General features: G+C 46.2%; 1 protein-coding gene across 2 annotated transcripts in view; it reads right to left on the bottom strand.

Annotated features, from left to right (window-relative positions):
* CA12 (carbonic anhydrase 12) overlaps positions 1–25,068 on the bottom strand; it is a 48,099-nt gene that overhangs the window by 11,436 nt on the left and 11,595 nt on the right. For both annotated transcript variants that reach the window (XM_063091562.1, XM_063091561.1), the window contains exons 3-7: positions 5,640–5,819; positions 4,613–4,755; positions 2,562–2,657; positions 1,666–1,729; positions 1,271–1,428 (exon numbers count right to left, since the gene is read on the bottom strand). In XM_063091562.1, coding sequence (XP_062947632.1) covers positions 1,271–1,428; positions 1,666–1,729; positions 2,562–2,657; positions 4,613–4,755; positions 5,640–5,819 — 641 coding nt within the window. The remainder of the gene's footprint in view (positions 1–1,270; positions 1,429–1,665; positions 1,730–2,561; positions 2,658–4,612; positions 4,756–5,639; positions 5,820–25,068) is intronic.

Below are 25,068 nucleotides of genomic sequence, written 5' to 3'. Positions count from 1 at the left end.
CGCGGGCAGAGTGATGCCGCCTGCCTGGCCTCCCTGGGGAGGAGCACTGCAAGCTCTCTCCTCACATCTGGGAGAAGCCTCTGGAACCAACCCCTGTGGTGCTTGGTGAGAGACATAATGAAGCAGCAAGAAAGCCAGAGAACTGCCCCCACCACGGGTATGGGAAACTGGGAGCCTGCTGGTCTATCTTCCCAGCTCCCGAGGCTCCAGGGCCGGGCAGTACTGTCAGCTCCTGATTACACCTGGAATCTGTCCTGCGTGGAGAAGAGCCTGTGGACATAGAGGCTCCTGAGCCTCTCATGGACTGTGTTCTTCTCATGAACCTGAACTGGAGCCCAGCTCTAAGCCAGAGGGGCTCCAGGATGGTTCTGATGGTCACATCACAAGGAATAAAAGGAGGTAAGTAAGTTTCACAGGTCATTTGCATACACCCACCCAGATTATATAATCAGTGTCCAGGACAGTTCCTCTGTTAGGATGTTGCTGCTTCCCCACATTTCATCTCTCGACTCATCACATCCTCATTCCTGTCTGCCTACCTGCTGCCATTGATCTAGGTGACTCAGCTCCGAAGCTCACAGTAAAGAGAAGGAGCAACTGGGAGAGCTGTCCCGGGCTCCTGAGGCTGGGCACGGGCAGCATCGGCCCCACCCCCCCTCCTGGGGGCCGTCTTTCTTCTTTGAGAATTTTGGGATGAGTAGAGAGAGGGATGAAAGATGACCTGACTTTGGGACTCAGCTTTGTCACTAACCAGAGGGTGATCCCACAAGCTCACTTCCATCACCTATAACATGAGTGGTTTGTAGATGATGGCTAAGGATTTTGTTCCCCAGTTTGCACTACACTGTGAGCTTCTTGAGGGCAGGGACCCTCACTCACTCACTGCTGCAATCCCGGCTCCCTCATTTGTGAAATGATTTAACCTGATCCTGTCTTTATTCTGCCCCATACAGGAACCAGGCTCTTTCCCGCCTGGGAAGTGAACACCATCCAGCCACTGATGGATAGATTAGCAAACACAGCTTTAAAGCTCTTTTTTAAAGAACCATGGAGACGTGTATTCATTTTCCTCCCTTGACTTGATAGCTCCTCTTTTGAGGCTCGGCCTGGAATTTCTGCCATGCTTTCAGGCACTTGTGATATTTGGAGAGGTTTTGAACAGCTGCCAATGAAACTCTGAGTGAGGAAATCAAGTTATTGATTACAATGCGGGTTAGAATAGGGACTGAGGTGCCACGTGAACTCTGGCTCAGACAGGCACAGTGGTTACCTGCTCCTGGGAAATTTGCACAGGGTTTCGGAAAACCGTCCAGATCACAGTGGGGTGGCAAGGAGGTGTGGTCAGGGACCCTCTGTAGCGGTAGTATTCAGCAGGCCTCTCAGGAAGCAGTTCTTCAACGTTGAAGCCTGGGATGTGCACTTCCTGGCCTGGAGAGACACGTTGGGGGCGCTGGCGTCAGCCTTGCTCCCTATGGCAGAGGTGCAGCTGAGCATAGCGATGGCCGTCCAAACCGAGGACCTGCTCACAACACTGCTCAACAACCTGCCACCCTTAACCTGGTGAATGCAGACTGCACCCACCTCTTACATTTGTTTTTCTTAAAGTCACATGGGGGTGACTACATCCTCCATCAGAGAGTCAATAAGCATCCAAGGACCCCTCACCTTTGTACTTTACATGTTGAAGATGACTGAAGATCTTGTCATATGATGGATTGAAGGAGCCCACCTGCAACAGAGACCAGGCAGGTTGAACTGGGACAGAATACTATAGACTGAGTCCAGATAGACAATTGCTATCAGAAGGGCTGGGCTGGGGGTGTGTAGCCACCACTACCGAGCTCCTCCCTAAGGAATCCACTTTAATAGGACAATTAAGATAGGTCATAGGCTGTTGAGAGTTAATGGGGATAGTCCTGCTCTCTTGCATCTCAGGATGTCCTATTTTCAGATTAAAGCATCAAGCTTGAGTGTCCCAGGGTATGGGGTACTGTGTGTCCTCCTGATTATCTGGATATGAGCCTGAAGGCCACAACTACTACATTCATCTAACCCAGGACTTAGGGGAGCTCTGAGTTCACAAAAGCCAAGTCAGAAAAGTAAACATGTTGGGTAATGATGTACTTGCTGCCTCATTAGGGGAAAAGAATGTAAGCAAATCAGAAGATATTCCCATTTTCTGGGATTAAAGAAAGCATTCATTCCAGGGTCCATATATAGGTTGGAGCTTGGACACCAGGAGGTGCATCAGGGGTGCAGACATCTGATGGGGCAGCGTCACGATCCCCTTTCCCCACAGGTCCTCTCCAGCTGGCCGATCCCACGCCTCACGCAACAAGGCTTGTGACTCATTTTTCCAGCATCACAAAGGACGTGCCCATTTCTGCTGTCCAGCCACAGAAAGTGCTGCCTTCAGGCCAAGAGAGTAGGAACCCTAGGCGGGAATGCCCCCTGCTCTGGAGGCATTCTTATTACCAACAGGTGTGCAGGAAACAAAAGTTTGAATCCCAATCTCATCCCTGCTTTAAATTTCATGTCAGAATCTTTTAAATATCTCTTACCTCAATGAGAACAGCTAGGACAGCGAGGCCTTCTGACTTGTTACTGGCAGTCATGGCATCAGGATACAGGTCTGAGTTATAATGGACAATGTGCATCTGCCATGCAAGAGAAGCCACCCATCAGAGGACCAGTGACTCACGGGAGCCTTTGCTTCTGTGGCAGACTTGAGTCCAACTGGGAGGACAGATCCCTGTCTCCCCACCCCTCCACAAACTACATAAGGCCTCTCAGACCCTCCCCTCTTGGCACCCCCATTTTTCTCTTTTCCCTCAGTCCTCTCTAAACTGCAAACTCCACCACAGCAAACTGTCTGTCTTATTCACTCATTGTACCCCCAGTGTCTGATAATGATGCCTGGAAACTACCAGGCGCGCAACACATATGAATGAATGAATGGATTTTTCATACTAGCCATGCGAAAGCTTGGGTACTATGGAGCAAAAAAAACCTCCCTTCTGATTTTTCCTACTTATTCTGGAGCCTGGGGCAAAATGGTCTCTTGTGGCTTGCCCAGCCTCAGCCCTGGCCTGTCTGCACTCGATCTGGAAGCAGTGGGTGCTGGGGCAGGAAACCTCCAGCTGTAGCCTAATTGTAATGATATTCAGCACAGGGCTCGTATTTATCCCCCAAGAGGAAAAAATCATTGCATGGCTTTTATAAAGATTTTATCAACCGTCTTTCAAGAGGCCATGAAATAGGAATATTACTCCATGAATATAGACTTTTATCTTTACAAAATAAACCTCTAAACTTTTTTTTTTCAGAGCAGAAATTACTTGTCATTATTAAGGTGAGGAAAAGAGAAGTTTTTAAGAAATCCTGGGTTTAAGAAGTCTGGGTATTAGTAAGACCAGTGTTTAATATTTAATCTGGTTTTTAATCCTAAAGGTGGTATCACCTGGCCTTCGAAAAGCTTTATTAACAGATAGATCTACATATACAACATGTGTTTTTGCTGATTCTTTACCCTTGAGACTATGACAAATTGAGATTCTTATCTCTATTTCTTTACTTTCTTTTCATTTATCTGTTTTATGGGGAAGTGGAAACCTCAACATTGCAATTAGCCTGGAGGAAATTGAAGCTCTTGAGCTTCAGGGAAGGGCTTGCTCTGAAATATGTGAACCTCCAATAGCACATCCTATTGGGCCAGAATCATATTCCCTCCACACTTGTAACTAGACCTATATTTAGCCGAGACATTAATCAGTTCAGCAGTTATGGACAGAGGAGAATGGGTACATCATTATTCACCATGCACTCTCCAGGCTAACCAGGAGCACGTATTTCCTTGTAGTTCCCTGTAAACATTCAGAGTCACCCCTGGCCCCCAGGTTCAGTGCTATGGGAGCTCTGGAATGGAGCAGCTCAACCCCCTCCCCCCGCCCCATGCCTTCATACACTGTGGTACAGGAAGAACACTCTGCCCCTCTTCTTATTTCTTTTTGGCATTTTGGGTAGCACCTCAGGATGACATAACACAATGCTGTGCTGCCACCCCAGGCTATCCTCAGCGAGTCTCTAATTGCTATGATGTCCTACACATTATAATGCAAGTCATCCCTTAATTTGTGACCAGGCACAAGAGTGGCCCTGGACCTGTGTCCCCACATTCCAAAACACAGCCTTGCCCAGGAAAGGAAAGATGGGATGGTAATGACATAGGCAAACAGCATGGCATGTAAAGAAAGACCAGGAAGTTTGGGGGAGCAATCAGCCCAGTGTGATTCGGAGTGAACTGCAGCAGCCAGACCAGCTGATGAGATCTTTGTCTGCGCAGACAGGAGGGTGATGGCTAGAAAAGGGGCCCATGCATTCCACTGTGCCTCCCTGGGAGGCAGCATCACTCAGCAAGAGAGAGACAACCTCAGCGTGTTCAGAAGAAGAAAGGGATTGGGACACCACAGAAGAGCGGCAGGTTGGGTGGAGTGACTACACCTTCCTGAGCCACTGACAGGCCAGAGGTGGGCATGAGGGCAGCCTGCCCAGGCACTGATCTGGTCTGCAAACCGGCCATGGGCAGCCTCTGCCAGACTGGCACCCCACTCACCTCGGCGGCGAAGTGCTTCCCACTGACAGTGTGCTCGGAGCCGTGGGGGTCATTCTGGTCCCCCCAGTGCAGATGCAGTTGCGTGGCACTGTAGCGGGACTGGAGGCCCCGGATGTGCATGTCCGGGGACAGGTTCAGCTTCACTGTGGGGAGGGGAGGGGCAGCCTCAGAGCCCTGGCCAGCTAAGCACTGCACAGAGCAGTCGGGTAGGAAACCTCTCTCTGGGGCCCAGACAGCAGGCAGTAGATGCAGCAAGGGGCAGACCAGAGAGATGCAGCCTGCAGCTCAGAAACTTGGGCTCTCTCCCTGAGAACATTTCCATTTTCCTAAAGCAGCTGCAGTGGCACCAGCAACTTCTTGGTTCCCTTTGGAAAATGATGCCAGGAGTGCTAACACTAGACCAGTGGATGGATGTTTATTTACATACCCATGTATCAGGCACCCGGCTATGACGCTAGAAACTTTACTGAAGTACCTTTCAAGCTTTAGAATTATATAACAACAATAATTGCTGTTTATGAAGCATCTACTATATACCACACCCCAACATACATAATCTCTAGTCTTCACAGTACCCATCAATGGATATGTCCATTTTCCAGAGGAAAGCTCAAAGAGGTTAAAATTCTTACTCAGAGTCTCATGGTTCAGAAGTAGTCAAGCCAGGATTCAAATTCCAGTTTATCTGACTCCAAAGCCTGGGTCCCCCCTCCCACACACACACTGAACTGCGTGGTCCCTGGATTAGTTCATGATGGCTCAGAATTCACTCCAGCAGCACAGCCAAAGGACCGAGGGGCTCAGACCTGTGACCTCCCCCATCCTGAGATGTGCAGCTTCTGAGAGGCGCTGCCCCAGCAGAACTGCCTCCAGCATGTGCTGGAGAGGGTGGTCCAGGCATCCCTCAAGGCCCCCCTCTTCCTGGGTACCTCAGCAGAGGCCCCTCCCTGCCAGATGGAAAAGGACAGGCCAGGGAGCCCAGGGACGCTCAGACACAGCCCTTCAGGGCTCTGAGGTCTTTCCTCACCTGAATGGCCATTATTGGTCAGGATAAACTGCTTGCTGGCAGACACATTGTAGCCGTGGAACCCAAGGGGCACGAGGCTGGCATCGTACTGGAGGATGCTGCTGTGCAGGTCTATGGGGGACTGTAGCAGGCCCCCACATGATGGGTACTTCCTGGGCCAGCTCTTCTCCCCATCAGGACCTAGAAGGAGAGATTCAAGCCCAAGAAGCAGTCAGTTCTCCACAAAAGGTTTTTCCTCACCTTCTAATTGTGTTCAATAGTTACTCCTTTTCTCCTCTTAATCCCCATAGGTAAATTCTTCAAGGCCCAGAGATCTTGGCCTACAGAATCAGGTCCAGCAAACACCTCAAGACCACCTGCTCTTATCGTGATATGGGGAAAGAAGGACTAGAGGAGCCCATGCCAGAGACTAGAGCCCACCAAACTCTGCTTCATCTGGTCCATGGTTCATAGGTTGACACAATACACATCCTCTCCATGTGAAGTCTGGTTGACTTTCCACAATTTGGCATCTGCTCAGTGAGCATCTGTTATGAGTCAGGAATTTTTCTGGGTCTTGGGGCCACCAGGATGAGCACAGCAGAGTCCCTGCTCACCCACATTGGCATTCTAGTGGGAAAGAATTGAATGAATCTGCTAGGCTGCCCCAGGTTGGAAAAAATGGTGTCCAACTGACTACAGCTCCAAGTAGTTCTTTGAGGCTTGTGGATTTGCAAGTATGATCTTTCTAACAGGAAACCCTTGAGAACATTGACTCTTGATATCCACACATAAATTAAGAACAGAACCCAAGCTGAGCGGGATGCTTGAAAAGTGTCAAATAATTATAGGTCCAGAGTCACAGAGTGAAGCACAGGGTTTAAGCAAGGGGAAAAAAATGACAATAATAAAATAAACTAATTAACAATAAATGAATTATTACAATATAATTGACAAATTATCAGTGACGAGGAACAGACTTAAAAAAAAAAATCCTCCAGGGCTCAAGCTTCTTGCTAACTACCAGACAGCAGTCTCTCCTCCGGAAATGAAAATAAACATCCCATGTTCAGATAAGCTTTCTTACTCCCACAGGGAAAAGTCTTGAAAGAATGTAAATCTCTGTTTAAAAGATTATCTCCCATGGTAATTAAACGGATTTCCAGGCTGCAGTTTCTCCAGAAAAGCAAATGGTTGGCATGTCATGGCTAGTTACAGTAAAACCACGGTGCTCTGTGGCTCTATCAGAGTCGAGTGAGAACCAGGCTCTGCCATCTGGGCTCCATTCATCAGTATTTCGACACAGGGAAGGGTGTCAACTAGAGCAAAGGGGGAAGGAACACCACTTCTTCTGAGAATCCTTCCATAGGCAGCAGCACTGTCTCACAGGAGTGTGACTGCGTATGCTAGCCCCACAGAATCCCGACCCCTGAGCTGGTTCTCTAACTAGGGGCTGCATATGAGAGTGGGGAGAATCAGAAGTAATACTCAGCACCTATGTTCATTTTAAATGCTATGAGGAGTTGGTCTCAGGCTTAGTTCTTCCAGGTCTGGACATGCACGGTGGAACTCTACTGATTTTTCAGGCTGTTTTGGATAAGCCTTTTCAGAAATGTTAGAGCATGAAAAGATTTCAGAATCTCCAGTCCAACCTTTCACTGGATCCCAGTTCTGTCACTTTGTGCATGCCAAAGTCTCCACCATGCTATACTATTTTTATTGTCAAAGCCTCAAAGCCCCAGACTCAAAGCAACTCAACAACACCAAGATGGTGACTGGGGGAGCGGGAGGCTGGAGGACACCAGAGCAACCACTCCAGGGGCAGACTGGAGGAAGGCACTTACTCAGCTGGGGGCAAAACCGAGTTCTTCAGGGACAGCAGGGGCAGACTGATGCAATCATGAGGCATCATGCAACCCCAAGAGTCAGGCAGAGGCACAGCACAGGCTGGCAAGACCTCGCCAGTGAGTCTGCCAGCACCACCGTACTGACAATCCGCCTGGGCCCACAGCCAGGGTGGTGCAAGCTGCCAGCCAGGCACGAATGGAAAAACTCAGCAAGTGAAGAGATGAAGCAGTGAGATTTCTCCTCACACACATGACTAAAGGGAACTGAGTTAGAAGGACTTTCTTTTCCCAGAGTGGAAGTTCAAAAAGGTTTCATCAAGAGGGCATTTTAGTGACAACTGAACTAGAGCTCCCTGAAGACACGGACATCTATTTTCATCTCTGTGACCCCATGTTATGAGTAGGGTCACATGCCTGATAGGCATTTGGTAAACATTTTCCCAAAGAATGAAAGACCCAAAAGGACAGAGAGCTTGGGAAAAAGTTATTGGGGGGAATTTTTCTTTTTTATTTTGCCCTAAATACTATTTATTGGAAGTTAGTACCAAATTAGGTATTGGGGGGCAGAAAAGACGAAGTATATTAAAGACACTAGAGTCAGTGTTGGCAAAACCTTCCTGGAAAAGAGAAGCAGCTATCTTGGACCAGGAGAGTCCAGAGAACAAGATTCCAGCACCAGCTGTGCCACCACCTCAGTGAACAACCTCATGCAGGCCATGTTCCCTGATGGAGCTTCCAATGCCCTTTGTACAAATGGGAGGGTTGGATACTATACTCTGGAAGGTCCCTTCTGGCTCTCAAGCTCTGAGATTCATTAAGAATACTAGGACTAAGCAGCTTCACCCTCTGCATTGGGCGAGTTTGAACGAGTTGGAGAAGGTTGCTCACACCAAGGCAGCCCCTGGGCATATGACGAAGTCCCAGTGGGAGCCAGCTTCGAGAATGAGGGCACAGAGTACTGGTGCTGCTGGTGCTGGCTGGGAGGTGGACAGCCACCTGCATCAGGAACCTGCCACCGTCTCAGCTGCCGTCCACAGGGGAGCTTGTCCTTGGGCACCAGTCACAGGCCCTTATAGCAGCAGTGTCTAAAAAAGTCTTTCCTGGTCCTCCTCCTGCTTAGTCGTCGTCGTCGTCGTCATCATCATCATCATCATCATCATCATCATCATCATCATCATCGTTATTATTTTACTTTAGCAATTTTGATCCTTACAACTCTATGAAGTAAGCAAGACAAGAATTGCTCCATCTTATAGAAGAAAAATTGAGATTAAGTGATTTTCCCAAAGTTAGACTTTGGCCCAGTAACAGAATTACCCTGCCAAAGGTAACTCTGTGTCCTTCTGTTTGAGTATTTCTCGAGGAGATTTTGTGCACCCGCTCCCCCCCTCTCCCCTGCTCTCCTTGAAGGCGAGGACCAGGGCTCATTCATTCCTGCATTCCCCACAATTCCAGGCACAGAGCAGGCCCTCACATGTTTAATGGGCTAAACTCTCACGCCTGTTCTGAGCTTGTTCCTTTCCAGGAAAAGGAAGCACACACCTTCATTTTCCCATATGTTTTTACTCCTCAAAAAAGAGTAGGAAAATGGATCACTTGCTCAGATTCAAAATGTACCCTCCTAGCTTTCTAGTTTATCTATGTTCTGTGTGGCCCCACTCGTTGAAAAAGAAATATGGTGGTGGGCCAGCCCCATAGCTCACTAGGGAGAGTGCGGCACTGGTAGCGCCGAAACCACGGGTTCGGATCCTATATAGGGATGGCTGGTGCGCTCACTGGCTGAGCATTGTGCAGACCATACTGTGCCCGTGCCAAGGGTTACGACCCCGTACCAGTCAGAGAAAAAAAAAGAAAAAGAAATCTGGTGTTTGGCCTGTAGCCTGGGAGATGGCCTGCCAAGTATGTGGCTTCGTAGAAGTTCATAGGACCTTCCACAGCGTGTGATGGCTACTGTCCCCTTCTTGCACAGCTGCGGACACTATCAGAGCAGACTCCTGTGTTTGTGGCTTGTGAGTGGGAGATAAGGTGCCATGGGGGTGGTGGGCACAGGACAGCCTGGGGGATGTGTGACATGTGGCCACGGTAGTGTTGGCCTTGCTGGCAGCTGCACCCCGAGCTGCAATCTCTCAACTTGGTTTCGGCTTTCACGCTCATGTCAAGAACTCTGCTTCCAGAGAAACTCTGTTGGGAGTAACTCTTCCAAAAAGCATCTATTTCCAGCTACTGTAAAAACTTGACTTCACTCATCTGAGTTTTGACTTTGACTCTTCAGTTGGCTGGATTCCTCCATGATTATGATAAAGGAGATCATGTGTCTCTCACAGTTTGTTTTTCCAAAGAAAATCAAGGCAGTATCTCCAGTTCATAAATTTTCCTGTTCTAGGCAAAATGGTCAGAATTCCTGTTTTGAAATGTAACAAGAGATCAACATGGCACAGCTCAAAATGCCTCTCATGATTTCTGATTGGGATTTATGCAGTTCAGGGTGCAGGTCCTGCACCAACTGAAGACTAGAACATTTGTATGGAAAATTTCAAGTGTATACAACAGCACGGAGAGGAGCAAAATGAGCCCAGGCCCCAGCTTTGGCAGTTTACCATTCACAGCCAACCCTCCTTCATCTATACCATGCACACTCTCCCCCATCTACCAGATAACATTGAAACAAATCCAGATATATTTCATTTGTACTTATTCCAGTATGTGTCTCTAAAACATCAGGACTCTTAAAACAATAGCACAATACCATTATGATACCTAAAAAGTTATCCATTAATACCTTAATATTGTCAAATCCAGTCAGAATTTAAATTTTTCCAAATATGTCATAACTATTTAATGCCTTGTTTGTGAAATTCAGGATTCAAATAAGGTCCCCATATTGCAATTAGTTGATGTGTTATGGCCTAGATGACAGTTTGATGGTGCGATGACTCATCAGAGAGCAACTGGGCCCCACTCCTCCAAGGCTCAAAGTCTCAGAGCCAGGCTAGCTCAGTCCATCCTTTGCCCTCAGTGGGTCATGGAGTCCCAAGGTTCCATCATCCCCACCACCACCACCCTGGGTTAGGCCCTCACCACGTCACACTGCAGAAGCTCCCCACAGGCGACCAGCCTCAGCCATTTTTGTTACACTGTCAGACTCGCTCTCCTGCTATAACCAGATGAGTCTCGCAGTTGCCCAGCTTGGGTGGCGTTGCCCCATCTGTACACTCTCTTTCTCCCTAGCACACCCCAGCAGGACAGAGTAGAACCATAGGGGGTTTTCCTGGCCTCAAAATGCCCCAAACTGTCAAGGTCTTCAAAGGCACTTGTACCCCCCACCCCCAGCCCACCCCACGGTCAGGCCGGCTCCCCCACCAATGCTCACCAACCTTCCCAAATGACCTTATGCTACAAATCTGCTTACAATGCCACCTTCTTTCCTCTGCACCATTCCAATCTTGTCCACTCTTCAAAGTCCATCTCAAGTCCTGCCAAAGCTCCTCCAGTGCCTTCTCCCCCATGACTCACACTTCTTGGCGAGCACTCAGTGTTGCCACACCAGAAAGGTGACATGAGCCATCATGTGCCAGTCTCACCTGTGACCATGATCTCCAAGACTAGCACATAGGCCTGTTCCAGGCTAGATGTCTGTCTATACCTTTCAGAGACCTTTTAAAGACTGGAACTTTCTGCCATATCCCTCCTTCATTTCTGAACACAAAGTGGCACTTAGTAGGCACTGAAAGAGTTGATTTAGAGGGTTTCTTAAGCTCCTTCCAGAAGTGCAGCCATAAAGGAAAAAGAAGAGAGTGTGTGAGTGGTGGTTGTGGGAAGATGAGGGTAATGAGAAGGGTGTGGTTTTGTTTTTTAATGGAGACTTGAGCATACTTCTGTGCACAGGGCAAAAGAGAGCAGAGAAGGAAGTCTGCATGCAGAAGGCAGTGGATCTCGTTAGAGGAGTGTAGCTCTGAGAAGACAGCAGGGAGAGGATCCATCCCAGGTGGAAGGAGGCACTCAGTGAATGTTTGTTGAATTGTGCAGAGCAGAACACTGCAGCCTGCCTGGAAATGACATCCATAGAGTGAAAACCCAATCAGAAATCCTGGAACTCAGCAGGCCTGCAAAGGTGACCAGAGAGAAGAATTAGTTATGGGAAGACAAGCAGTCTAAATTTCTCACATATACCAGTGAGCCTAACAAAGTTGGTGTGTTTTCTAAAAATGCACTAATATTTGGCAATTTTCTTAATACACTTTGTGTCTTATTTTAAAATCCGATTATGAAAAACTTCAAAGCAGGTACAAAAGTAGAGAGTATATATAACATTCCCATGTACCCATCTTTTCACGGCTAGTCTTGTTTCGTCTGTTACCCCCCTTCCATCCTGCCCCCTCTGGATTATTTAGAAGAAAGTCTATTGATGCATACACACACACACACACACACACACACACACACACACACACACACACACACACCCACACCCACACACCCACACACACACACACACACACACACACACACACACACACACACACACAACTAAAGAAAAAGACTCTTTAAAAATAACCATAATATCATTTTCACATCTGAAAACTGTAAACAAGAATTCCTTAATGTCATCAAATATCCAGTGAATGTTCAAATTTCCTTGATTGTATCATAAATTTAAGTTTATTTGAATCAGGGTCCAAATAAAGTCCATATATTGTGACTGGTTATGTCTCTTAAGTTTCTTTTATCTCACGTACGCTTTCATCTCTCTTCAACGTGGGTGTAGCTAGTCTGTACATATATGTGTACAGACTCATTTTGACTTGGGCAAATAACTTATACAAGTAAATGAAGGATAACTTTATTTTATAACCTGTTTGCAGACATGGTACAGGGGTAAGTAAAAAAAATTATGGATTAAGTAATTTCTTATATTTATATACCTGGTATATATGCATTACAGCATTTATTATAATAATAAAAGCATGTAGAGTTCCTTAGAAGATACGAAGTATGTAATTACTGGTACAGTTTGATTACTGTTTCTCACTATGTGCTCAAGAATAATAAAAATTTTAGTAAAAATAAATATTGTTTGTGACTCGGGCTGGATCTGACAGAGTCTGGACCAATAATAACAAGAAAAATGTGCATTAATTATTATCCAATTTTGAAGTTGGCCTTTCAGGGCTTTTTAAAGTCAGTCCCTTAGAGCTGCCAACTGCCCCATGACATTTCTTGGAGGTCATACTCTGAGGTATACCATGCCCCCTTGGTATCCATGAAAATGCTCACGGCAGGCAGCTGTCTGGGGGGCCTGTCCGGGCCCTGGCTTTAAGGCACATCTCTTTGGGCTAGCTACCAAATCGCATCCAGATCAAAACTTGACCCAGTGGATAATACTGTAGTGGCAAGGTTTACACATTCTAAATGTCGACGCACCTTTCTTTTTCAACAAATAGTCAATATTTCAGTGCAATAAAAGCTTTTGGTTAGCCCCCCAACTTTGTTTTATAAGGGGATCTGATCATAGTAAAAATGTACCTAGTCCTGGTACGTATATTTATATGAAAGTGATCAAAGATTGCACACCAAATTTGAATACACGTTTAATAAAATAAATAGATTATATTTGCAATAAAAAATGAGTATTCAAATGTTGAACAAAGGAGAAAAATCTCTAAATACTCTTCTTCTTGGGGTGCCATTTAATTTTGAAGGTAATTAATTCATTTCTTCAACAAAGGTGCCTACTATGTGTCAGACACTGAACTTGGTGCTGAAGACACAATGGAGAACAAAACAGATCTAGTCTCTATTCTTGTGGAGCTCACATGCCAGTGGAAGAAACTGATAATAAATAACAAATAAGCAAACAAGTAAACCAGTATACAAATAAAATAATTACAATCTATAATCAGTGCCATGATGGAATTAAGCTAGGGCTATGATAGAAAAACAGAGGGACCACTGTAGAGAGGGTTGTGCAGGCAGGCTTCCTGGAGGAGGTGCCATTAAAGTTGAGAGTTAAAGGATGGGATGGAGCCAACCATGGGTGAAACCTGAAGAACGCCATTTCAGATAGAGGGCCCAGCAAGCTCAGAGGCCCTGCTGCAGCAAAGAGCTGGTACATTTTAGGTGTATGTGATGCATTGACTCAGAAAGAACATGGGGTCCCTCTAGCTTCCCCCTCTCAGGACTGGGCCCTGCTCTATGACAAGGCTGAGCAGGAAGCATTCGGCACCTGCTCATATATATATTCCTCCATCTGTTAGAAAGGTCTTCCTTTCATGGGGCTGGCACTCACCTCTCTCTGGAAGTCATCCATCTGTCCTGGTCCTGGGGCTAGAGCCACAGAGAACACAGCTAAGCCACAGGACCCCATCCAGAGGGGAGACAGCCTTCATGTACCCTCTGAATGCATCTCAAAACCACACAACCTCAGGATGTTATTTGGATGTAGAAGCCACACTTAAAAAATACATTTAAAATACATTTATAGTTCCTGTGGTTCACTTCTAAAGTTGATTTATATGGCTTCTCATAAAAATCCAGTGGGATCAGCCAGTCAGTAGTATGGAGTTTCCATAGCATCCACCTTGGCTGGATTCTGATCTCCCAAGCAGAAGGCCTCAATTTCTAGACTCTGTTTTCCCGCCCAGTAAGTGGAGAGACATAGCCATAAGCCCAAGATCCTACCCAGAAAGAAAGGAGGCTACCAGGGGTGTGGATTAATGATTGATTGATTTTATTATTTACAAACAGAGGGCAAGGAATCAAACTGGCATCAAAGCTTTTCCTTTGTTAATGTCACAGATGAATCAGACATGGGCCTGGACAGTGAGCAAGGACAGTGAGAAGGTTACTTATAAAGCTTAAAGTTGGGGCCGACCCCGTGGCTCACTCGGGAGAGTGCAGCACTGGGAGTGCAGCAGCGCTCCCGCCGCGGGTTCGGATCCTATATAGGGATGGCCGGTTTGCTCACTGGCTAAGCACGGTCACAAAAAAAGGACAAAAAAAAAAAAGCTTAAAGTTGGATGGCCATAGCAGGCCCACTCTTTTTCCTTGGATTTTATATTACAGATCAATAAAAATAGACATGTTTTCTAAAGATGATTTAATCTATATTTTATATCAAACTTTTCTCTTTATTATTCCAATTTTTGTTTGGGTCAGCTTGAGAAGGAGGCTTGAGACTTGGGCTTAGTAAAATCTCCCCAAACCACTCCTTGGCATCATTTCTGGTTCAGCCATGGCAGTGGGAGCCAACAGTGCAGGCTGGAGGTGAGAGGAGGTGAGATGTAAGGCAGGGGCTGCCAACTCAGCTCTCTGCTAGCCCTTGGGAAACCCTTCCCCTCTACCCTGCCTGTATCCTCTCCAATATTGCTGGGTGGGGACAAAAAGGCTCCACAGTCATTTACACATCAGCTGGTGTCAGGGCCTCTGTCAAGTTCTTTCTTGAGGGAAGAGGGTGGGGTCTCCAGGCTGCCAAAGGTGGGAACATAAAATGGTTTGGTGGCTCCTCAAAAAGTTAAACTTACCATATGATCCAGCAATTCTACTCATAGGTATACACCCCAAAGAATGGAAAGCAGGGACTCAGAAACTTGTACAACACCGATGTTCATAGCAGCATTATTCATAGTAGCCAAAAGGTGGAAGCAACCCAAGTGTCCATCAGCAGATGAATGGATAAACGAAATGTGGTATAGACATACGATGGACTATTATTCAACCATCAAAAGGCTCATCCCATTTTAATATGCAAATTCTTTTCCAAGAATCTAACCCACCAGATGCTCGAAGAGAGCTGGAATAGGTCTTTATAGTTTTGCAACATCCATTATAAAACCAAACTTATGACCGATGCTCAGTTAACACTCACTGGATGAGGAAAGCTCTCTGTAGGTTACTTGGTCTAGACTCAGAACAGTGGTCACCAAACTTGAGTATCATCAGAATCTCCTAGAAGGCTTGTTAAAACACAGATTGCTGGGCCCCACCCTCAGAATTTCGGATTGAGTAGTCTGGGAATGGAGCTCCAGAATCTGCTTGTTCCCAGGTAAGGTTGCCACTGCTGGTCCGGGAACCACATTGCCAGAACCACTGATCTAGAGCAGTATTTCTCAACCATGCTGCACACTGGAATCTCCAAGAACTTCCAGCTGCCCTGGGCCCCAGCCAGAGATCTGGTTAAATTGGTCTTGAGTGAGTGGGGAGACTTTAAAAAGCCGCCCAGATGATTCTAATGTGCATCCAAAGTTGGAAAGAACTGGTGTCAAGCCCTTATCAGGCTGAAGGCCTTTTGGTTGCAGCAGGGACCGAGGTTGTCAGGGCAAGGTTGCTTTCTTGTTTTTTGGTTTTCTAATTAATTAATTTTTTCTTGTGGTAAAATACACACAAGATGAAACTCTACTGTCAGTGACATTTAGTGTATTCACAGTGTTGTGTGACCATCACCACTATTTGGTTGCAGAACATTTTCATCACCCCAAAAGGAAACCCCAGACCTATTAAGTGGTCTCCCATTCCCCCTCCCAGCCCCTGGCAACCACTAATATTTTTGTCTCTATGGATTTGCCTATTCTGGATATTTCAGATAAACAGAATCACACAATATGTGGCATTTTGTGACTGGCTTCTTTTACTTAGTATGTTTTCAAGGTTCATCCATGCTGTAGCATGGATCCGTACTTCATTCCTTGTCATGGCTGAATAATATGCCATTCTATGGATATAGCACAGTTTGTTTATCCATTCATAGGGTTGTATTTTACTGTAGTTTAATATTTGACATTGGTTGAATTGCTATCTATTCTCTAGTGTAAATTAGTTGTTGTCTGATATAATACACCGGGGTTTCTGTTTAGGTTTTAGAAAATCAGCTGTGCATAGAGCTGGGGGATAGTTGGCAGGAAAGGAAGAGGTGAAATTACAGCCCAGCTTCCAGGAAATGAGGGTCTAGGGCTCAACAAGGCTATTATTTGTAACAAGCTCTGAATGAAAAGGAAACACTTCATGTAATCTTGATCATAAAGGCACTTTCCATACAAGGTGACATAACTACATTCCCTGGCACTGAAAGGAAAGTGGTGGGAGAGCAAATGCCATGGGTAGAGGCTGCCTTTGTGCCGGGCGCCTTCCCTGGCAAAGACGGGTCTGAAAATGTCACAGATGCTTTTCATCGTTGCAATACCTGTCTTCCCTGGCCCACAAATGCTGCTCCTCTCTTCCTCTCCCCACTCACCTTCTCAGCACTTACGTCTGTGAGAAGTGTGAAGCTGTGGGTGAGAAGCCACCACTTGACTTGGCATTTAGACGGCAGGTCAGGGGAAACTCTAGATATCTAAATTGAATATAGCTTTGAACTAATTGCTTAGTTGTGGACTTTCAATGTCTATCTACTCGTGCAAGCACTTTCCCTTCTGTTCCTGGTCTGATTTCTCTCCTCTTCACAGCCAAGCATCTTATAAGCAATCCCACTACTGGGTATATACCCAAAGCAATGGAAACCATCATGTCGAAGGGATATCTGCACTCCCACGTTCATCGCAGCTCTATTTATAATAGCCAAGATATGGAACCAACTTAAATGTCCATCGACAGACGATTGGATAAAGGAAATGTGGTATATATACACAATAGAATACCACTCTGCCATAAAAAAGAATGGAATTCTGCCATTCACAGCAACATGGATGAACTTGGAAAAAATTGTTAAGTGAAATAAGCCAGACACAGAAAATAAATACCACACATCCTCACTCATAAGTGGGAGCTAAATAAATAAATAAGAAAGCAAGGAAGAAACAATAATCACATAATACGCTGACCTTTCAGAAGGAGAGAACAGAACTGTGGTTACCAGAGGTGGGACAGCGGTTGGGGGGTTAGTGAGAAATTGATTAATAGTCACAAAGAATGATCACGTTTTCTAATAATGAATATACTAATTATCCTGATTTGATCATCACATACTGTACACAGCTATTGACATTCAACTCCACACCCCACAAATACATGAAGTCAGTTGTTTCCATAAAACAGAATCACCTCCACGCACGCCTCTGCATCTTCACTCCGCATTCAGTCTCTCTGCCGTGACGCTGACTTCCACGCCCACATCCCCCTGAATCTAGATTCTTCAGCTTCCTTTTTCTTGCAGCCCTCGACTATGGATAACTGTCTGCCAACACCACCCCTCACACACTAGGCTGCTGCCACCAATGTCCTAACTGTGCCACGTGCTGTCACCTGCTTTAGTGGGCCTCTGCTGCCCGCGATGGGATGCCATCCTCAGCCCTAGAGCATGCGCCACCTGTGCACGCGAACTCACACTCCCCTTGCCTTGCTCACTCCTGTCTCCTCAGGCAGGCCTTGGCTCCCCACCCCCCCATACCAAGGCTCTGTGTCCCCCCCTGTTCCACACCAGCACATGCGATCACATGCACTTGACTTGCTGCTTCGGAATGACCTGTTCACCTGTCTGCTTCCCCCTCAGCTACCAGCCCATCGGAGGTAAAAGCTCTGTCCCAGATCAACCCACAAAGGGAGTCATTAAGGACTGGTCGAAAGAAAAAGTCAACCAGTGAAGAAACTATTATTTTAAAGCTGCCAACAGTGTCTTCCTGTCACTTGAGGTGGAGTTGGATATAAAAATGATAAAGCTGGAAAACTGGCAGGGGCCAAGGGGTGGGGATTCATAAGCATTTTCCACACTCTGGGGGAGGCCTTCCCTGTGTTGTGGGAGACAGCACTGTGACAAGCTGGCTTAGTGACACAGATGCGGGGCAGATGGCTGCCCAGGGTTTCTGCAGATGGTGCAGCCCCAGCTGCAGCAATCCAAACACTGGTGCTTGAGGCTGAGATGCTCAGTGTTCTGCGTAATGATCCAATGGTATAAATTGGGTCTGTAACCTTGCAGAGAACACCGATTTTCTAAATATGAATTTAAGGTGTCCTGGACTGGATTATTGTTGCCCCACCTGTGATGTCATTTTAGACTAAGCCAGTGCTTTTCAACTGGGGCAATTTTGCCCCTCAGGGAACATTTAGCAATGTCTGGAGACATTTTCACCTGTCACAACTGTGGAGTACTACTGGCATCTAGTGGGTAGAGGCTAGGGAGGCTGCTAAACATCCTGCAATGCCCAGGACAGTCCCCCTCTCCCCCCAACAAAGAATTATCTTGCCCAAAACGTGCACAATGCAGAGACTGAGAAGCCCTGGGCTAGACTACTGTGGTTTTCCTGTCTGGGCCACATGGAGGGAGAGACCAGGTCACACCTTATGGAGGAGGTTTTTCTTCAAGGAATTAGATATTCTCACTGTCATTGTCACAAGGGAGGAAAGAAGAGCTCAGCCTCAGGGAAGGGAGAACATAGGAGGAACTCCAGTCCCTGAGAGCAAGGCTGGTGCCTACAACCCGGTGGCACCATCAATGATCATGCCCTCAGGGACTACTGATAATAGATCCATCTGTTTGGATTTTCTTTCTAGATTGTAACTGGCTTGTGTCACCCCAGAACCTCAATCATTTTGTTAAATGCCAAGGCCTAGTGAGTTTAAGTTTTTTCTTTTTCTTTTTAAAGTTACCATTTAACGAGTACTTACTATGGGCCAGGCATTATTCTAACTTTTTCTGCAAAAGGCCGGAAAGTAAATGTTGCAGGCCATACGGTCTCTGTCACTACTACCCAACTCTGTTGTGGGAGCGCAAAATCAGCCACAGAGAATATGCCCGCGAGTGAGCACAGCTGTGTCCCAACGAAATTTATTTACAGAACAGGTGGTGGGCTGGATTTGGCCCATGAGCCATAATTTGCTAACTCTATACACTTAACATGTATTAATTACTTCAATCTGCACAACAATCTTATGACATAGGTACTCTGCTCTCATTTAACACGTGAGGCACAGAGAGATTGAGTAACATGCCCAATGTCACATTGCCAGTCAGTAGCAAGGCTGAGCTCTGAGCTATGGCAGCTCACATTCTCCACCACAGCAGCCTCCCGACACACTGCGGAGACTTCAGAGCCTGGCAGCGGTAGCGGTCATGATTATGACATAGTGACAGGTGCCCAGCAGATAAGCCCCGGGCAATGATCCAGAGCTGGAGGGGAGAAGCAGCAATGGAGGGATTTGTGACTTTGTAAACATTCCTGGGGAGTCTAAAAATAAACAAAAGAGGGGATGTGATCAAAGACAGGGTCTTCCTGCAGGTCCGCACGCTGGAGCCTGAACCACAGCGAAGGCTGGCGAGCCCCTGAAGGTTGCCTGATGTTGTCCCAATGCTTCACTTGACAGCTTTCACAATGAGGAAGACCTTTCTGATATCTAACCTAAAGCACTCTTGCTGTCATTTAAAGTTTTCCCTCCTAGCAAAAAACCTTTCTTTTTGATGGTTCCTCTCACACATGAAGACCTTCACCGAGGCTACTTCTGTCTCTTTTCCAGAGAGGCATGAAGTGCAATGGGCTTTGGTGCCATCCAACCAAGTTGTCAGTCACAGCTCTGCCACAGCTCTTAGATTCTCTGAGCTTCACTTACAAAGTGGAAGTGGCAATACCTGTCTCAGAGGGCTGCCATGAGGAGTCAATGTCATAGCATAAGAACAGTGTCTAGACAGGGCGGACGCTCATACATGCTGGTTCCCAGGCCCTTCCAAGCTCAATAGTCTTGATTCTTCCCTTTTTTCTTAGAGCCTGGTCGCCAAACTTTTAGAGCAAGTTCTCCCTTTCACTTCACCAAAAACAAATCTCAGGTTCCCTGGGTGTCTCCTTTCACTTCTAATGAGATATGTGTGGTGATATGGCATTTTGTTTCAGACTAGCTTTGCCTCTGAAATCCTACCATCCCAGATCAAATGTCACCTTCTCCCTGGTGCCTTCCCTGACTCCTAGAGCCAAAAATAAATAAATAAACCATTCTTTACCCATTCATCAACACGTTTCCTGAGCACCTCCCCTGGGCCAGCTGTGTGCATCTGCCTGTTCAGTCCCCCCATGCTGCACAGTCACATCCCCCTTGTGAGGGTAGAAATGGTTCCTTGCTCACCCCCTTCACCCCTCAGAGGCCCTAGAACACTGCATGCGGCAGCCTCAAGCTGGAAAATCATCATGGAGGGAAAAAATCCCCAGTGATGATTTGACAAGTTAGCCTTCGCTGGAAAGCAAGCATTTGGTATTCACCAAGAATCACCTGTGCTCTGCGGGGCGATCATGTGGAAGGACAGTGCTCAGTTCCTGCAGTTCTCAGATCCTCCCAGGGCATAACAAGTTTTCTGACCAGATGTGCCTTGCACACTCGGTCCTGCTCGGTGATGGGGGCATGCCCCATTCACCCTTGCCGATGGACAAGTTCAGCATTACACCAAAAGGCTTACCAAGGGCCAGGGACTCTTAGGGGACTGCCCACAGAAAGCACAGAGGAGTCGCCCTAAGACTTCACCTAAGCACAGCTTCAAGCCGTGAGAGGTAAATGCATGCACGTGTAACTCAGAAACAAGCTGAGAGGCTCACCCCGAGTAAACGGTACGGGACATGGAGGTGTAAATGTGTGCGGGCCTAGACGCATGAAGAACACAGATACAACTGTGAACACAGACGAGAGCCTGCAAGTGTTTCTCTTCAATCAGTCCTTGCAGCCTGGGCCCTTGTCACTCACGGTGCTGCTTTCACACACATTGGCTCAATAGATCACGACTTCCTGTCCCTGCAGCCCAGCCCCACTCACTTGGATACACTTGAACCGCCGAACTCCAACAGCTATCCATCCTCTTCCAAAGACTACAGATAGGGTATTGATGCAGGATTGTTCCTAGAGGAACATCTCTCCCAGCTGTGTGCTGCCGATGGTAATGATGACTGGATCACATTGATTTTTTTCCCTAGCAACCACACTGGTCTTTGATCCACATTTCCCATGAGTGTGTCACAGCAAACCTTATAAATGTTTACTTATGTCAACAGGTATTAAGTGTAAGCCTTTCATCCTGATGACGGGAAGAAAAGCAAGTTAATTTGGCGTAATTTGTTTCTGGCAAATCTACTTTACATATTTTTGTAAAAATCCCTGCATTTCCCCAATGACACGAGTGTAGTGTGGGGCATACATCGTCCAGCATAAAAGCTGCACCTGCCAAATGACGGGGAAAGCGCATCAGGTGGAAATGAGGAGACCCAGGCTCTCTGGCTCTGCTCTTCATGCGGTTTGGGCCACTCGGCAGCTGGAAGTTTTCGTGGCCTCTGATGGGGCAGGGAGGGCTTGCCTACATCAGCATCCCCTCCCCCAGCCAGGACCCAGGCAGTGTGGGTGCCTGTTTGAATACTCTGTGAAGCCCAGCAGAGATGAGCACCTGTCCACAATCAAGTGCACCAGCCAAGACGGTGCTAGGTGTCTACATTTCTGGCCGAATTATATCAACAGGGCAGAACCCCCATTTCTTCTCCCTTAGTTCAGACCTCTCTCCCTTTCCCAATATCCCTCTGGTCTCCCTTCCTCCAGTGTTTCACATTCAACCCATTCTCTGCTCTGCAGCCAGGATGATCCTTTTAAACTCTTATCTAATGTTATCAGTTTTCTACTAGAACATACCAGTTGTTCCTGCTGCTTCCTCAGCTGGCTCCTGAGCTCCTTCCCTCCTTATTGAGGTCCTTGCTAATCCCCAGGACATACCAGCTTCCTAACTGATCATTGAACCCCTTTGTCCCAAGTGCCCTTTCATACCCTGCCCTTTGCCCTGCTAGCTCTTATGTGTCCTTCAGGTCTCAGCTTAAACATCTCCTTCTCCAGGCAGCCTCCTCTAATCCTTTTCCCAAAACACTGGGTGAGGTCTCTCTCACCTGCATTGTAAGGCCCTACTTAATTGCTGCATCCCCCAGATTCCCAGTCCCATAATGGTGGGGACCATGCCTTGGTCATCATTTCCTTAGTCCCATATTTGACACTTAGTATTCATTCAATAAATATTTGTAAAATGAGCACGAACCGGTTATCTCAGGTGAATGGAAAACTTTCATTGGTTTTTACTTCTGCCTTTGACTAATAACAATGGAAAGCTTTAACTATTTCATTAATATATCAATCTGTTAAAAACAAACATTTTAAACTATAGTAGCCATGCTGGTGGGGGAGAGGCAGAATAAAAGACTGGTGAAAATGCAAGATACCACTATTCTAAGGTCCCTTCTAGATAAAAATCCCAGAAATCTATTTATTACAACATTTTGGTTCAGGATCCCAAAAAAATATCCATAAACCAGAAGGGCGACACCAATGGGGATTTTTTCAGATGTGCAGATCATAGAAGAACAGACATTTACTCAAGTTGGAGTCACCAATTTGCCTCTGGGCTTCCTGGTGGCCAGAGCCAAAAAGGGAAACAGTTGTTTGCGTGACTGCCTCAGACTTAAAACAAAGCTGGAGAGTCACTTTTTTTCCTTTCTCCGCTTCTCGCACAGTTTCCAGAAGATGGAATGCCAAGGAAGGGACACCCAGCAAAAGCACCAGGTCCCATTTGCCAATGTCACTGTGACCTGCTGTAAGTAAATCTCATTATCATCATGACCAAGGAGCTGTGGGTGGAACCACATGTCCCGGAAGGAGGGGCAGCTTGAACCACTTGTCCTGAATCTGCAGGCATCCTCAAGAGCACTGGATGGCTCTCCCCCATTTCACTTAGAAGTCATGGAGCTGATCTACTCACAAGTTAAGGATTGCAAAGTCATTTAAAGAGTTAAAATGAGCTAAAGAGCCATTTTATTGAGAGCTATAGCAGTTGTGAGTCAACCTTTATAGACACAAGGAGGTGGTAGCTAGAATTTGTTCCTTCCTGGTTGGCATAAATCGAATGCCTGTCTGGTAATTGGAAAGCTTGCTCCTTAAAACACATTCTTTTGTTAACTTTTGTTTAACTTTTTGTTAAAAAAAATAGCTTCTAAATTACTTTGTTTATAAATACTTGTAATACTTATGCAATACCACAAAAAAAGTACATGAAAAAATGCTCAAAATCACTACTCATCAGGGAAATGCAAATTAAAACCACAATGAGATATCACCTCAGTCTGTTAGAATGGCTATTATCAATGAGACAAAAATAACGAATGCTGGTGAGGATGTGGAGAAAAGAGAACTCTCCTACATTGTTGGTGAGAATGTAAATTGGTACAGCCACTGTGGAAAACAGTATGGGGCTTCCTCATAGAGGTAAAAATAGATCTACCTTATGACCCAGCTATCCCACTACTGGGTATATACCCAAAGGAAATGAAATCAATATATCAAAGAGACATCTGCAGGGCTGGCCAGTTAGCTCAGTTGGTTAGAGAGCAGCCTTGAAACAACAAGGTCACAGGTTCGGATCCCTGTCCCAGCCAGCTGCAAAAAAATGTCATCTGCACTCCCATGTTCATTGCAACCCTATCTGCAATAGCAAAGAGATGGAATCAAACTAAATTCCATCAGCAAATGAATGGATAAAAAAAAGCAAAACTGTGGTATATATACACAATGGAATACTATTCAGCTATAAAATGAAGTGATATCCTATCATTTGCAGCAACATGGATGGAACTGGAAACCATCATGTTAAGTGAAGAAAAGTCCTGCACAGAAAGACAAATACCACATGATCTCACTCACATGTGGAATCTAAAAAAAAAAAAAAATGAAAGTGGTTCTCGTATTAGTAGAGAGTAGAATAATGGTTACCAGAGGCTGGGAGGGGAGTGGGTGGGTGGACTAATGGGTACAAAACTATGCTGTCTATCCTGAGTGAATCCCTGGGCAGTACATGCATGTATTGAAACAACACACTGTACCTCACAAACATGTACAAGTAAATGTTAAAATAAATAAAAACAAATAATCTTTTAAAAGTATATGTGACCTGTCGGGCCAACCCGTGTGGCTCACTTGGGAGAGCGTGGTGCTGACAACACCAAGTCAAGGGTTAAGATCCCCTTACTGGTCATCTTAAAAAAAAAAAAAAAAAAGTATATGTGACCTGTGAATTGACTGAAAGTTGGAAAAAGCTATAGATTAAAATCTAATATGATGCCTCATCATCCCTTCACACTATGATCAACAGGGTACATACTAGCCATTATTTGTACACCTTCTTCCTCCACTCTCTTCACTATTTAATAGTTGAGATTAATCATTTCAGCCCCTTTCCGTGTGTTCTTAGCATCTAACAGGATGCTTCTCAGTATTTGTGGAACTAAAATATTTCATTGTTCCTAGATGCCATTGTTATAATATATCCCAATTTCAGAGATGCTAAAGGTGGGAAAAGTGGGCCTCTTAGAACCAACAAAATAGGGTATTTGACTGCAGCAGGTGCCATCTCTCTTTCTTGGCCCCCTGGTGTGGCCCCAGAAAGAGTGTGGCTGGGGCTCCCGGGCTCCACAGTGGTGCCTGCCCCCTTCACCCCGCAGCTGTCCCTGCAGAGGAAGATGGTCACAGACCAGGAAAGAGGACCCCTGCTCCCTCTGAGATTGTGGGATCCTGCTGACACATTCTCTGATTCATTCTCTTCCTCATGGAACCACTTTCTAGTCCCTGCCCGGAGTGGCCTTCATACACCTGCTTTGGATTCAGTCTTTTTGCTTCAAAGT

The sequence above is a fragment of the Cynocephalus volans genome, chromosome 3, assembly GCF_027409185.1.
Source record: "Cynocephalus volans isolate mCynVol1 chromosome 3, mCynVol1.pri, whole genome shotgun sequence".
Classification (NCBI taxonomy): domain Eukaryota; kingdom Metazoa; phylum Chordata; class Mammalia; order Dermoptera; family Cynocephalidae; genus Cynocephalus; species Cynocephalus volans.
This window is presented reverse-complemented; position numbering and strand designations above follow the sequence as displayed.